The 17,181-nt window shown below is 47.6% G+C and overlaps 1 protein-coding gene across 1 annotated transcript in view; it reads right to left on the bottom strand.

Annotated features, from left to right (window-relative positions):
* LOC126215301 (trichohyalin-like) overlaps window positions 1-17,181 on the bottom strand; it is a 262,572-nt gene that overhangs the window by 238,445 nt on the left and 6,946 nt on the right. The window contains exon 3 of the mRNA XM_049941984.1: window positions 12,494-12,646. Coding sequence (XP_049797941.1) covers window positions 12,494-12,646 — 153 coding nt within the window. The remainder of the gene's footprint in view (window positions 1-12,493; window positions 12,647-17,181) is intronic.

The following is a 17,181-nucleotide window of genomic DNA, read 5'->3' as shown; positions in this document are numbered from 1 at the left end:
GCGTGTAGCCTTCGACACGGTGTCAGTAACGGAGCTGCATTTCGAGCAGGGAACTGTCATCTAGTTTCTTCTGGCAGAAAATGATAGAGCCGCACGTATTCGTAGGTGCTCGCGGAATGCCTTCGGGGGCTCGATAACAGACAAAAGCACGGTGAGCCGTCGGGCGAGGCAGCTGTGACCGCCGGAACACGGTCGCACAAATCTGTCCGATCGCTCGTGTGCCGACCGGCCGGTCAGGGTGATCGAAACGTGTCAGAACGCGCAGACACGTGCGTTCCAGACCATCGACAGATGACGACGTAACACTTCACTGCACAACTGGTCTCTGTCCGCAGAGGTGCCGTACTCCTACACCAGTCGGGATACTCGAAGAAGTGCGCCCGCCGTATTCCACGTCTCCTAACGGAAGAATAACGAATGGGCCACCTGTACGCAGTCACTTACACATTACGAGGCCGGTCGCGACGATTTTTCGTCAGACACCTTCACGGGCGATGAAACACCGGTCCGTCACTTCCGACCAGAAACAGAACAGCAATCTGTGGACTGGTACCACATCATCCCTTCTCTGAAGAACAAATTCAAAGTCACACCCTCAGCCGGTAAAGTGATGGCGACAATCTTCTGGGACTCCGAAGGGGTCAATTCTATTCGGTGTCGTCCCTCACAGTGGGACGATCACTTTGGAACTTTACTGTGCTACTGTCGGGAAAACCGAGGAACGACTTCGGCACATTCACTGCCACAAAAATGCGAGCGAACTCGTCCTCCTTGGTGACGATGCGAGCTGTCACAAACGTCTGTGCATCCGAGAGCAGCTCAGAAAACTTCATTGGACTGTCCTCCCTCGTCCACTTACAGCCCAGCACTTAACTTCCACCCGTCTGGCCGGACGAGGGTCGAACTACGCACAGAGCAGTACGCGGATGACGGGGAACGTACCGACACGGCGAGACTACGACTCTGACATTGGCCAGTAGAGTGATACCCTGCAGGCCGGTACGGTGGCGGAAGGCCGTCACATCGAACGGATATTATGTTCAAAAATAAGTATTTACAACCGAAAGAGTGGGGAATAATATGGCACCTCGGAATCCCGAATAAAACCGATCTGCTTTCAGAAAAAAAAAAAAAATGTGTCGCACTACTTATCGAACACGTACGACACTAGCCCACTTCCTATGGCAGGACAGTCGGTGACCTAGAGCACGGAATACAATGCCAGTTCAAGTACAAGTGTTTCAGAACACACTATCTGCCGCACACTGTCAAACGTGGGATACTGCGTCGAGTATCTGCATCTGCTCTCTGTTACTGTGTAGACCTGACATCACCATATATTACTACTGTACTGGGCACTGGGATCATCCAGACCGATCCACGATCCAAAGGAAATGTTTCATCCACTCAGACAAATCTCAGTTCTAATTACACTGCAGCGACTGTCGTATCCGGATACATCGCCATCCGGACGACCGGCATGTAGTGGTTAATTAAAAAAAAATAAGAAGAGAAGAAAAGGTTGAAAATATGGAAGAAATCGTGAATAAAAATGGTTTTTTCAAAATCGTTAATGACCGTGAAAAAAGGGAAAGAAAGAAAGAAATGCAGATCGGACTTCGTTATTCCGAAAAGCTATTGTTGGGGTGGTCCTTGTGGCGTTTTTGAGCAAAAGTTAAACCAATTTCCACTACACAAATTTTTGAAAAAGAACAGAGAACAACAAAATGTAACTGACGGGGGAGGGATGGGGGGGGGGGGGGGAATGGCGTAGATGAGAGATCATCCTTTACCAGGTTAACTTATCTTCTTTCGGGCGGCGTCCAGGTCTTCAAAAATCTCCTTCATTTCAGCGTGAAAAATCTGCTCCGAAATCTTGCAATAGTCCAGGAATCACTAATTTATACCAATTAAAATCATCTTGATACTGTATGCAATTTAATTCACTTTGCTACTTCCATCCACAGAATTTCTTAACAACTTCCAAAATGTCTTCACATTACAATCAGATCAAGATTAGCCATTAAGTTTTTACGTCAGCATCCGATCACGTCTGCCTTCAGCTACCGCTATCAAGACACAATTGAAACGGAATAAAAAACAAAAAAGAGTTAACAATTTTAGTATTTTCTCTCTGCCGTCGAGCGCTCATACCGCTGCGACGGGATATTTTTATCTGAGGGAACGAATGTAGCGCGGCGAAATTCAAAGTCCCGCTACACCGGTCCGGCTCGGGTGACCGTGCCGGTAGCTGTGCTACTGCCGGCAAAGCTCTCGACTTCGACGAAGCGCGCAAACCCTCCCGCCTGGCACTGCAGACCCCTGGGAGGGAAAATAATCGTGTGCTTACTTCCGTTACCCGTCCTTTCGGTTTCGCTCTTTAACACTTCGGCCGTACGTCCGGTAAAGAGTCAAATTGCTGTGGGTACCGGTCGAGTCGCGTGTCGGTCCACCTCCGGAGTTCAGAAAGGCAGGGGTTCTGTACGGCACAGACTCGACGAGTGCGGTGTCGGTCGTGTGGCACTGGACACCTGTGCACGGGCCGTGCAGTTCCAGTAAACTGAGGGCCAGACGTACGCGGTCCGAAGCTGTCACGATAGTGTTCCGGACACGTCCCGCCGAGTTCGTGTCGCGTGGATTCGGCGGCCGAGAATCTACTCGAGTTTACTGTCGCGCTCCGCAAACCTCCGTAGTGCGATTCTGGCCCCGTATCGAGGGCACCTATCCTCCCTGCAGGTGCTGTCGCGGTCGGGAAAGACGGCTAACGCAACTGGTTACGGGCTGTCCGCATTAGTGTTTGTACCGTCCGCGGCAGTTGCATTTCCTCTGGTGCCGCGGGAGCCCGGACGACTGTCCCCCACAGCACAGTACTGTCTACACCGGCACGCACCCGCGGTGCAGTGCGTGTTTCGAGCTGCCTGTAGCGGGACTTTGAATTTCGCCACGCTACATTCGTTCACTTTTCCCCTATTTTCACGGTCTCTCTTCTCACATTTATTTTTTTTTATTAACCACTACACCGGTCTCGACAGAGGAGCCAGACAAAGTGTGTCCCACAACACGGGGCAGGGGCTCTAGAGGCGCAGTGAAGCCAGCTTCCCTAGAGGAGTAAACCTCATACAAATCCTGGTCCTCCAGGTTGGGGGTTGGGCACGGAGCTAATAACCCCACAATGTAAAAAAAAGAATATTACGGAAATTCGACAGAAGCCTCGGAAACTGGACGGAAAGCACGTATCGCGACCCCGGCAAAGGAAACGGATAAAGGATCTGACAGTAGCATCGTAGAATGTGGGGACAGTGCTTCGGCCTGGAAAAACGAAAGAAATAGTCAATGAAATTTTAAAATTCAAATACGATATCGTAGGGCTACAGGAAATAAGACGGCAAGGGAACGGTCAGATAGATAAACCAGAGTACTCATCGGTATATAGTAGACCAGACGAAAGAACAGGCCAACTTGGTGCAGGGTTTATAATAACTAGGGAAGTTAGGAAAAGCCTTCTAGAATTTGAACCCATAAATGAAAGGATGTGCAGATTCAAACAAAGAAGGAAATTTAGGAATATATCAATAGTTAATGCACACGCACCGACAGAGAAAAAAGAAGATATAATTGAAGAACAGTTCTACAAAGACTCGAAAAAAGTATTCTGTGCAATACCTAAATATAACCTGACACTAGTAATACGAGATTTTAATGGAAAAATAGGGAGAAATGAACATCTGTATGGAGTTTCTGGAAAATATTCACTACACGAAGAAAACAACGAGAATGGAGAATTACTGTGCCAATTCGCAGCAAGGAATAACACGATTATTAAAAGTACCTGCTTTCCACACAAAAGGATCCATCTGGGTACTTGGAGGTCTGCAGCCAATGGAGTAGTCAATCAGATTGACCATATTTTAGTGATTGCACGCCACTCCACGTCAGGTACGGATGTACGGAGCTGCAGAGGACCGAACTGTGATTCAGACCACTTTGTGATAAAATCAGTCTCGAGAGAAACTGTCACTAACAAATGGCAACAGAATAGGAAAGATGATGAAATGGAATACAGACAAACTGAACATCCCTGATGAAGTAAAAAAATACCAAGTAACACTAAGCAGAAAGTTGAGCAATGAAGAGACTGCAGTAGGAATAGACGAAAGGTGGAACGGGATTGAAAAAGCCATTAAGGATGCTGCAGAGGAAATAATAGGCATAAGAAGGAATAGGAGAACCCAGGAATGGTTTGATGAAGATTGCAGGTCAGCAATAGAGGAAAAGAACAGGGCAAGAACAAAAGTGCTACAGAGAGCAACTAGAAATAATGTGGAACAATATAGAGAATTAAGGAGAAGAGCTAACAGACTGTGCAAGAGAAAGAAAAGAGAGTGGCATAAGACGAAATTTTCAGAACTAGAAGAATTAGAGGAAGAGAGTGAAATATGAAGGTCTATCATGCCACAGGCAAAATGAAGAATAGATTCCAACCAAAAACAATGGCCTGTTCCAGTAAAGATGGGAAAATGATAAGGGAGGAAGAACAGATAGTGGGAAGATGAGCAGAGTATTTCAAAGATACACTAAGTACCAGCCTAGAAGATGAAGAGACAGCCACCCAGGAGGAAAGAGTGGAGCTGGAAGTAGACAATGAAGTCAACGAGGCAAGAAAGCCAACACTACAAGAGGTCTCCCAGGCTGTGCACAAGTCAAAAAACAATCGAGCCCCTGGGGAAGACAGCATAGTTGCTGAATTAATAAAAACTGGTGGTGAGGCTGTAATAAAGGAACTGCACACATTAATATCATATGTATGGGAAACAGAAACTATGCCAGATAATTGGAAAATTGGAATAATAATCAGCATTTATAAGAAAGGGGACAGAACAGCATGTGAAAACTATAGAGGTATAACACTCCTAAGCACAGCTTGTAAGATCTTCACAAGTATACTAAACGAAAGGATACAGAAGGGTGCAGAAGGCATACTAGGAGAATATCAGTGTAGCTTTTGACCAGACAGAGGAACAACTGAGCAAATACTTGCGATACGACAAATGATGGAAAAGTTCTACGAATACGATACAGATCTGCATTTCCTATTCGTCGACTTCAAACAGGCCTCTGACAGCATAAATCGGCAAGAACTCTACAGAGTATTGAAAGCAGTTGGTATATGTGCTAAACTAATAAGACTAATCAGTATGACAATGACAGATACAAGAACAAAGTAAAGGTCCTAAGCAGAACAAGTGAAGGCTTTGACTTTAATAAAGGTGTGAAGCAAGTTGATAGTCTCTCCACTGTCCTATTCAATATAGCCCTGCATAGTGCAGTAAATAAAATCAACAAAAGAGGCATCATATTTATGAAAACTAGCCAGATACGTGCATACACTGACGACGTTGCTTTAGTAGGAAGAAATACCAATACACTCCTAGAAACATACCGGGCAATGGAAACAGAAGCCTTAAAAATTGGCTATACAGGAAAGAATACAAGCAGTAAACAAAGCATACTTTGCAAATATGCAACTTTTCAAAAATAGCCTCGTTACAAGAAAAACTAAACTGCTAATATATAATTCCCCAGTCCGCCCAATTATCAAATACGGGTCAGAACACGATAAAAATGCACCGAGAACCGTCGAGCGGAAAATACTACGCAAAATCTGTGGGCCAATAAGGGAGGAAGAAGGCTGGAGAATACGCTACAATGACGAATTACGAGAGTTAATATGAGGCGAGAACACAGTAAAATTTGTGAAATCACAGTGAACACGATAGCTAGGACACTTTGAGAGAATGGCAGAGGATAGAATTCCAAAGAAAATGATGAAAGGTGCGTTCCATTCAGCTAGGCGAAAAGGGAGACCTAGAAGGAGACGGATCGACGAGGTGATAACGGATATCACCAGTACGGGAGTCCGGATGTGGAAAAGAGCAGCAAATAACCGAGAAGTGTGGAGGAAGACTGTTGAAGAATCCAAGGCTCACCGAGGGCTGTAGCACTACTGAAAAAGAAGGGAAGACTCTGTAAGATATGAGTATACGTACTGCTGGCTGAAGGTCAATTACATTTTCTCACACACTACACTGTCACTCGCAAACAACAGTGCACCTAGATTAGTGCGTGTACGTAATTTAATTCCCAGATAACTGGCTAATGGAAAAACATGTGTGAACTAGATGCACACCTATTTTCTGTCGATAAAGTGATAATACAAAAAAATTAAGGTGTCCTCCAGCTAGCAGTACATTGTATTCTGTACAGACGTGAGACAGCCAGTTTTAAAATCTTATTGCATAAAATGAAAGTTATGTTCTTTGAAGAAAAATATCTGACAAATGCCGTACTTAACAAAAATATTTAAACGACTGTCACATTATAAATGACAGGCCACAACATAAGTTACAATTATGACAACGGTACGGACAAAATAGTCCGAAAATTTTGAGAAAAATGTGGCACGTGACAGCAAAATACAAACGACACAGCTCGAGGAAGGTTAAGGGCTGCACGAAAAGATATACAATTACGAATGGAGCCTATCACGAGTGTAATGCACAATCTAATAATGAAAAAACAGTCTAATAGTGAGATCAGTGAAAAGAACACGAGAATAGAAAAACAGAAAATACTATTCGACAAAATCCCGAACTACAATTCAGAAAGCAGAAGAGATGTAAGTCGAACGGACAAATGGTGAATGTTAACTTTGTACGACGGAATCGACACGTGTCCGACACTCGTACACAGAATATGACGAGACACAAACTTGAAATGCACTCGTACAGAACGGAGAGAGCTTTATCGGCTCACTCGCAAACACAGCTTCTCCGGGCAATCTGCTTCCGAGTTTAATGTAAAGGCGACTGTCGCATTCTTACTTACAATATTCTGAACAGTGGACCTCGCCAAGTTCTGCGAGAAGTGATTTTACGTGCACTAGTTTCCTAAACTCGAACTGGGCAGTAATGCTTTTTGGCTGTCGTATTGAACTGAGTCGGACTGGGTACTAAACACGAAGACAATGCTTTAGAATGGGAAGAGGAAGAAGATGAAGACAAGATGGGAGATGTGACACTGCGAGACCAATTTGACAGTGTGCTGTAAAGCCCAAGACAAAACAATGCTCTTGTAGCACACATCCCCCCACAAATATTGACAGAAGTAAAAGGAGAACATTCAATGACAAAACTATTCCACCCGGTACTTATACGAGAGGCAAAAACACCCGTATTTCGCGAAGAGTGAAAATACTCCTATTTCAAACAAGGCTGATTTGGCTGAAATTGCTCCAGACACTCAAGAGTTACGCTTAAATTTCCTTGCTTTCATCCTGTGACCTCACAAATAGGTACGCTACTAGTAAGTAACGACATACAACTTTCTCCTAGCCACAGGTGTACAAATCTCGAGACATAACAGTGTCACGTTTACACCACACTCTCGCACTCTCCTCCTCCGTTTGCCACCCTAGCCGAGCGGTCGACAGGACGTCCCGTTACGCGGGGGACCCAGTTCGATTCCCGGTACTGCCGGGGATATTTCTGACAGAGGACCAGACTGCGGAGTGCTCACCTTCGCGATGGCGATCAAGGAGCTACCCGTCCGAGAGGTCACAGCTCCGAGGTCAGAATGTCGACGACGGCGAGGAGTGCCGTTTGCCGACCCCGTGCCTCTCCGTACGGCGTCCGGTGACGAACGACTGAGGACGACACGGCAGTCGGCCGACTACTGCGCGGGCTTTGAGGTCCGACTGCTGGGTTTCCTTTCTTGTACGGCCACGTCCACTAGTAGGAGGGTCTCAGGTATCAAAGTAAAAAAGTTATTTCCCCGGCCCCCAGAACAGTTTTTGACGCTTGTAGCAAGTTTCCTGCAGATGGCCACAGGTATTCCAGAGCTACAAAACACACGTATACCCTCATTAGCAGCCACCCACATTTCTGCCCCGTAACTCCACCTCTCCTGTCTACAGCAGTTCAGGTGCTTTTCCCGTAATCCCGTCCTCTTCCTCTGCCATTCCTTCCTCTCTATTCTATCTCTCACTTCTGAGTAACCGACCACCCATTCCCATCAACACTTCACACAGCATATCTCGTGATTTCTGCTACTGCCCGTTCCCATTCGAGGAAGAAACGTCACAGCTGTGTCAGGTAGATCCGGACGGCTCCTTTGGCTGTCCGAGAGCCACAGTCGGGAACCGAGTGTATCGCAATGATCCGGAGACGAACGAGCAAATCGAGAAGACAAAATGTGCAAGTTTTCCACCACCTAAAATGGAGGCGACCGTGTTTCGGTACTGCCAAGGTTTGGCACTAAGCGTCACATACGTAAGGGGTAAACCGTCTCGGGAGTGTAATGCTGAAGTCTCCTGATCAGGTTACAGGAGACTGTCAGGACAGAATTGAAGAAATTTGTCTGAGAGGAGATTTTTGATCCACAGTGACACTATGTCTCATTCTGCACAGGACAAACTCATGCGTGCAGCTTAAAAAAATATATATCACTAACTAATCTGGAGAAGTCTTAAAAATCATTTTATGACAAAACACATTTACTTTTTGGATGACTGGTTTCAAACATCTAAAATAGCCATCTTCAGACCTACAAATAAAAATTAAAACTTCTGCTTCTTTTGAGACAGTTACTACCCCAAGGAGAGGGTGTCAAGATGCAGACAGGCATGACAAAGAGACTGCCCAAACATGTCAGCTGTCCACACACACACACACACACACACACACACACACACACACACACACACACACACACGAATGCGCGTGCACGTGTGCAGCCACTGGTAGTGGGTATGACAAGCAACAAGCTGGCAGTCCACACAAATGACCACCAACAAACTCTGGCCGAGAGACAGCTGGACCACACAATTTTTGAACATGCTGCCCAAAACAACACATTTCACTTAAATGACTGCTTCTGAGCCCATTCCCTCTGGATCCTTCCCAGCTTTTATGAAGTGTGCAGTTGGGCGCTTGCCCTGCAATATACCTTACGTTCCCATAACTCCCGCTGACCTCAACCTTCACTAGTTCCTGTCCTTCAGTGACCTATCTCCTGCCCTACTCCCACTCCAGCACTAAAGTCTTATATTCCACCAACCCACCCACAGTCTTTATTCCCCCCTCCTCTAATCTCTCCTTTCCACTCCCCCTCTCCCCCAACTGTCTAAACTCCTGACTGCACATGTACCCACCACTTTCCTCCACACTCCCACAAGAAGCACTATCCCCCCTCCCCACCCTCCTCCTTATCCCCACCACACAGATTGCTTCTCCTATTAGGCACAGTTACTCATGATCTGACCTCAGTGGCTACAGACACATTGGGGGAGAGGGGCAGATGCGGTGCAGCAACTAGGGGAGGGGGGGTGACAGTGGGGGCAGCGCAGCAGCAGTGGACTGGCAGAGGGGGAGGGGAAAGGGAATGAGGAGGAGGAGGAGGAGGAGGGGAAGATTGGGAGGGGGTGGAAAGATTGGGAGGGGGTGGCAAGATTGGGAGGGGGGTGGAAAGATTGGGAGGGGGGTGGAAAGATTGGGAGAGGGGTGGAAAGATTGGGAGGGGGGTGGAAAGATTGGGAGGGGGGTGGAAAGATTGGGAGGGGGGTGGAAAGATTGGGAGGGGGGTGGAAAGATTGGGAGGGGGGTGGAAAGATTGGGAGGGGGGTGGAAAGATTGGGAGGGGGGTGGCAAGATTGGGAGGGGGTGGCAAGATTGGGAGGGGGTGGCAAGATTGGGAGGGGGTGGCAAGATTGGGAGGGGGTGGCAAGATTGGGAGGGGGTGGCAAGATTGGGAGGGGGTGGCAAGATTGGGAGGGGGTGGCAAGATTGGGAGGGGGTGGCAAGATTGGGAGGGGGTGGCAAGATTGGGAGGGGGTGGCAAGATTGGGAGGGGGTGGCAAGATTGGGAGGGGGTGGCAAGATTGGGAGGGGGGTGGCAAGATTGGGAGGGGGGTGGCAAGATTGGGAGGGGGGTGGCAAGATTGGGAGGGGGGTGGCAAGATTGGGAGGGGGGTGGAAAGATTGGGAGGGGGGTGGAAAGATTGGGAGGGGGGTGGAAAGATTGGGAGGGGGGTGGAAAGATTGGGAGGGGGGTGGAAAGATTGGGAGGGGGGTGGAAAGATTGGGAGGGGGGTGGAAAGATTGGGAGGGGGGTGGAAAGATTGGGAGGGGGGTGGAAAGATTGGGAGGGGGGTGGAAAGATTGGGAGGGGGGTGGAAAGATTGGGAGGGGGTGGAAAGATTGGGAGGGGGGTGGAAAGATTGGGAGGGGGGTGGAAAGATTGGGAGGGGGGTGGAATGATTGGGAGGGGGGTGGAAAGATTGGGAGGGGGGTGGAATGATTGGGAGGGGGGTGGAAAGATTGGGAGGGGGGTGGAAAGATTGGGAGGGGGGTGGAAAGATTGGGAGGGGGGTGGAAAGATTGGGAGGGGGGTGGAAAGATTGGGAGGGGGGTGGAAAGATTGGGAGGGGGGTGGAAAGATTGGGAGGGGGTGGAAAGATTGGGAGGGGGTGGCAAGATTGGGAGGGGGTGGAAAGATTGGGAGGGGGTGGCAAGATTGGGAGGGGGTGGAAAGATTGGGAGGGGGTGGAAAGATTGGGAGGGGGTGGAAAGATTGGGAGGGGGGTGGAAAGATTGGGAGGGGGGTGGAAAGATTGGGAGGGGGGTGGAAAGATTGGGAGGGGGGTGGAAAGATTGGGAGGGGGGTGGAAAGATTGGGAGGTGGGTGGAAAGATTGGGAGGTGGGTGGAAAGATTGGGAGGGGGTGGAAAGATTGGGAGGGGGTGGAAAGATTGGGAGGGGGTGGAAAGATTGGGAGGGGGGAGAGAAAGATTGGGAGGGGGGAGAGAAAGATTGGGAGGGGGGAGAGAAAGATTGGGAGGGGGGAGAGAAAGATTGGGAGGGGGGAGAGAAAGATTGGGAGGGGGGAGAGAAAGATTGGGAGGGGGGAGAGAAAGATTGGGAGGGGGGAGAGAAAGATTGGGAGGGGGGAGAGAAAGATTGGGAGGGGGGAGAGAAAGATTGGGAGGGGGGAGAGAAAGATTGGGAGGGGGAGAGAAAGATTGGGAGGGGGGAGAGAAAGATTGGGAGGGGGGAGAGAAAGATTGGGAGGGGGGAGAGAAAGATTGGGAGGGGGGAGAGAAAGATTGGGAGGGGGGAGAGAAAGATTGGGAGGGGGGAGAGAAAGATTGGGAGGGGGGAGAGAAAGATTGGGAGGGGGGAGAGAAAGATTGGGAGGGGGGAGAGAAAGATTGGGAGGGGGGAGAGAAAGATTGGGAGGGGGGAGAGAAAGATTGGGAGGGGGGAGAGAAAGATTGGGAGGGGGGAGAGAAAGATTGGGAGGGGGGAGAGAAAGATTGGGAGGGGGGAGAGAAAGATGGACGGGGGGAGAGAAAGATGGACGGGGGGAGAGAAAGATGAGTAGAAAAGAGGGGGAGGGGAAGATGAGTAGAAAAGAGGGGGAGGGGAAGATGAGTAGAAAAGAGGGGGAGGTGAAAATGAGTAGAAAAGAGGGGGAGGTGAAAATGAGTAGAAAAGAGGGGGAGAGAAAGGTGAGTAGAAAAGAGGGGGAGAGAAAGGTGAGTAGAAAAGAGGGGGAGAGAAAGATGCGTAGAAAAGAGGGGGAGAGAAATATGAGTAGAAAAGAGGGGGAGAGAAATATGAGTAGAAAAGAGGGGGAGAGAAAGATGAGTAGAAAAGAGGGGGACGGGAAGATGTGTGGAAAAGAGGGGGAGGGGATGATGTGTAGAAAAGAGGGGGAGGGGATGATGTGTAGAAAAGAGGGGGAGGGGATGATGTGTAGAAAAGAGGGGGAGGGGAAGATGAGTAGAAAGAGGGGGAGGGGGGATGAGTAGAAAAGGGGGGAGAGAAAGAGGGGGTAGTGAGACGGGAGGGGAAGAGGAAAGAGGGGTGCGGGAGGAAAGGGTAAGAAGGGGAGGGGGGAACAGGGGGAGAGTAAGAGGGGATAGAAGGGGGAAGAACAGGGGAGGGTAAGAGAAAGAGCGGGAGCGCGAAAGGAAAGAGGGGGTGAGGGGGAGGGATAAGGGAAAGTGGGGGAGGGGGAAGAGAAATTGGGGGAGGGACGGGAAAGTGGGGGAGGGGGGCGAAAGAGATAAGGAAAGTGGAAGAAGGGGACTGGCAGACAGGAGGAGAAGGATAGAGGGGAAGAGAGAGAGATGGGGAGAGTGGCAGGGGACAAGAAGTGGGAGAGGGAGAGGTGGGACACGAAAGAGGGCACGGGAGACCAGGGGATGGGGAGACGGGCAGAGCAGGAGAGGGATGAGGGGAGAAGGGTAAGAGGGAGAGGGACACCGGGGGACAGGGGGAGAGTGAGGGTGCGAGAGACAATGACTGAGTGGGGGAGAGGCACAGTGGGCAAGGGGGAGTTGGGGAGAGGAGGAACATCTCCGAACGAGTGAATGAAGTCATATTACACTTCCTTGTTTACATTATTCAACTGGAGAACAGCAGTGGACACTTACCAGATTCCTTGCAAATTTTTGGTGGCAGCTCACTGTTAGTAGACGTGTCCCACTGCGGCGTCAGGTGGCCGTTTTCGGGAAACATCACGGAGCCCTCGGTCACAGGTCGTGGTGGCAATATCCGGGATTCCTCCAGAACCGTCTGAGCTAATGCTGCGCAGAAAGATTTTTATGTAAATGGCTCTGTGTTAAAATTTGACTTCTTACATCCTCAGTCTAGTGAAACACGTTGTATTAACATTGGAAAACAACATCTGGAATATACTGTAGAAATTTAAATTTTCACTAAGTCACAATAAAACAAAAAGAAGGGCACAGCAACATAGACAAACTGAGTCAGGTGATGCTGAAAGAATCAATTAGGAAATAAGACACTAAAAGTAGCAGATGGTTTTGCTGTTTGTGTAGCAAAATAAGTGACAGTGGCAAAAGTGGAGAGGATATAAAATGCAGACTGGCAATGACAAGAAGACTGTTTCTGAAAATGAGAAGTTTGCTAACACCGACTGTAAATACCTTCGGGAAGTGTATACTCAAACGGTGTGTACTCAGACAGAAGGAAATGTGTACGATACACAGATAAGACAGAAGACAATACAAGCTTTATCTACTCTGCTATTCACACTTACGTGCCCGGCAGAAGGTTTGTCGACACACCTTCGGGCTATTCCCCTAGCTCCCACTCTACAACAGCATGTGGGAAATATGAACATCTAACTTTTTCCTTCTGAACTCTGAATTTACTTTATTTATTGTTGTTGGTGTGGTCTTCAGTCCTGATACTGGTTTGATGCAGCTCTCCATGCTACTCTATCCTGTGCAAGCTTCTTCATCTCCCAGTACCTGCTGCAGCCTACATCCTTCTGAATCTGCTTAGTGTATTCATCTCTTGGTCTCCCTCTACGATTTTTACCCTCCACGCTGCCCTCCAATACTAAATTTGTGATCCCTTGATGCCTCAGAACATGTCCTACCAACCGATCCCTTCTTCTAGTCAAGTTGTGCCACAAACTTCACTTCTCCCCAATCCTATTCAATACCTCCTCATTAGTTACGTGATCTACCCATCTAATGTTCAACATTCTTCTGTAGCACCACATTTCGAAAGCTTCTATTCTCTTCTTGTCCAAACTATTTATCGTCCATGTTTCACTTCCATACAAATACTTTCAGAAACGACCTCCTGACACTTAACTCTATACTCGATGTTAACAAATTTCTCTTCTTCAGAAACGCTTTCCTTTCCATAGCCAAACTACATTTTATATCCTCTCTACATCGACCATCATCAGTTATTTATTACAATGATAATTTCCCCCTATGTAAGTGACCACCAATAAAATAGTTGGCATTTGGAAGAAAAGTTGGTGTTTGAAATTTCATGAAATGATCTCACTGAAATGAAAACTGCCTTCATTTTAATGATTGCCATCCCAATTCACACACAATACTTGTGATATCCTCTCCCGTATTTCTCGACAGTACAAAATGACGTGATCTCCACAAATCCTACCTGGTACGGATCCCATACTGTGCTGCAATACAATGGTGTAGAAGAATCCTGACGATTGTACGAGTGGATCGAATAACTAATGAGGACTTAAAAAGGGATCAGTTTTTAGGGCCTATACTGAGGCTTCAAGGAAGGAATAGTAAATTTGGGTAGCGGAGGAAAGCGCGCGTGTGGGGGTGTCGGGGGGAGGGGGGGGGGGGGGGGGCTGTGCAGGATATACTAGCTCAGGGAGCTCCATCAAACCACTCTTTGGACTGCAGGACAACACCAGGTAAGTTTCGAACAGTCCCGACCTGAGCCGACGACAGGCCACAGGCGACGGTGAAGAGATGTTCTGTGCTCAGCCAAGTTTTACGCCAGTTTTCCTGACAACAGGATCGGACACAGTTATCGACTGGAGAGGAGTGGGGACTGACAGGCGTGCAGCTGTCGCAACCAGCTCCGCATTACGAGCCTCACCTACCGGGAAGGCCGCCGTTGCCCTTATCGCGAGGGGGGAGCGGGTGCAAAAGAGTAGCAGACACCGTCGCCCGAGGTCACCCGATAACATTGTCCTATAGCTCGGTCACGGTGTGATTCCTAATAAATCTGCAAGTTCCGTCCACAGATTCTGAGCTTCATCCTGATTATCGTATTTTTCATCCTCAGGAAGCCACAAATTCCTCCTTTCTCAGAGTCAACTCACCAGTTTCTCACAGTCCATATTTCGTACATCAATCTGAATTTTACCGACTGTTGCCCGAAGACTGTACATTTTGGCAACGAGATCTCATTTGCCAATATTTGCCGGAATGAGGGAGGTTAGGTTCAGTCAGAATCTATTCTGCTGAGGAAGTTAGAATTCATTATAATCTACACAGTAGTGTCGGATGCCACGATGCCACAGTGCTCGGAGAAGACTGCCGCATTGACGCTTTTGCAATTAAAAAGATGCCAAATGCACGTGAATGAGCTATATCTGTCTCAAAAAGAACGTGGCAAATACTGTACACTCCTTCCTCAGTAATTACAATAAACGGACCAGTTTTAAGAAGATATGAGACGAAGAGAGAGACAATCTATTACATATCAGTATTCGAGACTACCTGTGGTGACATTAAAATCCAAGATTACAAACACTCTGCACAACTTCAAATAAATTAAGCAAAAAAACGATATGTAAGTTGCTTTCAATGACTACGATTCAGTATACATGTGAAAGTCTCTCTATCGCGCGCGCGCGCACACACACCCACACACACACACACACACACACACACACACACACACTCTCTCTCTCTCTCTCTCTCTCTCTCTCTCTGTAGAATAAGACACAGCGAACACCTAAAAGCACTGACAAGTAGAAATGTATGCGCCTCATTTGCAAACCACCTCAAATAACAGAATCACCATCCAACTTGCATAACAACACCAGTAAGCAGTAACAATAATTCATACACAACCCAAAAACATCCACAACAGTAACTGTAAGCTTAAGTTACCATACTCAACTGACCAAATTATTTTTTTTAAGTTATAATTTACAACTACAATTTCCAATAACGATTTTGTGATTCCTAATCAGTTTCTCACAGTCCAGATTTCACATGTGAAAATGTCGTTCGTAGAAAAGATACAGATCTCAATTTTACCGACTGTTGTACAAAGACTGTACATTTTGGCCACGAGATCAACTGCATCCTGACTGCACACGTAACGGTACAGAGATTAGAAGACACAGGCCGACGTCGGAATCCACACGTCGCACTACAGTGATCGCGGCCCGAGTGAATTACGAGATGGGACGGAAAGGAACACCGCAGGCTCCCAGTACGTTATTCGACAAGTATAGAGGCCGGGAGCAGGGTGCAACCGACTGCAGACAGTGGTGCACTTCGGAAATGACGGGCTCCGAGATCGTACTGTTCCGATGACTGGCAGAGGAGGTCGACGAGACCACCTCACCTGTGAAGGTTTGACGGAGCTCACAGTCTGATATCACTGTCAACAGAACTGACTGCAGCCACCCTTTCCGAGTCGGCCGGAAGTCTCGAACCGGAGACTTTGAAACCTGTGTGACGGGCTGCGAAGTGAATTTGTACAGTTCTGCTATAGGACTTAGAAACGTGAAGCCTCCGCCGTGTAGGTCGAATGTGCACTACACGTCAGAGGCTGCTACTCAGGTAACTGACTGAATGTGTGATGCACAGAACAGTTTTTCAGATTATGCAACTCTACACCCGGCTCGTATAAAGATAGCTTTATGAGACCGTGAAGTATCTGTGTAAGATCCAAAGAAGTGCTCCCCACAAACACCGATATTAAAACCCTTGCGATTGACTGTAGAAGCATTCAGTACAATTTGACAGAGTTCAAAGCACTCCAGTGGAGTGGAGCAAACCAGTGGAGCTCACATAATATTAGGTACAGAAAGTTGGTTGAAAACCAAAACTGATAGCAGTGAAATATTTTGGGAGAAATTATGCATATATCGAGGGTAATGAAGATGAAGTACTGTATGTGCCATAGGGGAAAAGAAACTCAAAACCACTGAGATGGCGATTGAAGCTGAAGGTGAGATAGATTGCACAAAACTCAATACTAAGGATTTGCCTCTAGATGTACGTAAGAACTCGAGAGCGACCCTCGAGTTCACTAGAACGTCAGTTCTCCGATCGTACTGTCACCACTCGAGAAGAGCGGGAAAATTTCAGTTTTCTAAGTGGTGGGTACTGCAAGACATCCTGTAAAACATTACTAAATGTCTTCTTCAAATACTGTCTACAACAGACAGCTCGGAATTGCACACCTCTTTGAGGATGTCCACAGTGAAACTGGTATGAGTGACTGTGAGGCAACTGCAGCAACAATGATTATGGAAGTACAAAGGGCAAGTAAAATGAGTAGAAAGAGAGAGATGTTCAGTAAATCAGCTGAACAGGCAGTAGTGTCATATCTCAATGAGCAACTCGAAACATTTAACTCCGGGCAGTTGCATGTAGAACTGTGGCTCAGGTTTAACCCTTTGTTGCCTGACGGTACTTAAAAGTACCAGTAAGTTTTGACTCTCATTATTTTCTCATGGTGCAGTTTCGTGATCTGAGAGCCTGTCGGTACGTAACAGTAACTCTGCTCTACTGTTTCATAGATGTTAATGTGCAATACGTAGACCTCTCTGGCGGTCAGAGCTTGAAAT

Source organism: Schistocerca nitens, chromosome 12, assembly GCF_023898315.1.
Source record: "Schistocerca nitens isolate TAMUIC-IGC-003100 chromosome 12, iqSchNite1.1, whole genome shotgun sequence".
Classification (NCBI taxonomy): domain Eukaryota; kingdom Metazoa; phylum Arthropoda; class Insecta; order Orthoptera; family Acrididae; genus Schistocerca; species Schistocerca nitens.
This window is presented reverse-complemented; position numbering and strand designations above follow the sequence as displayed.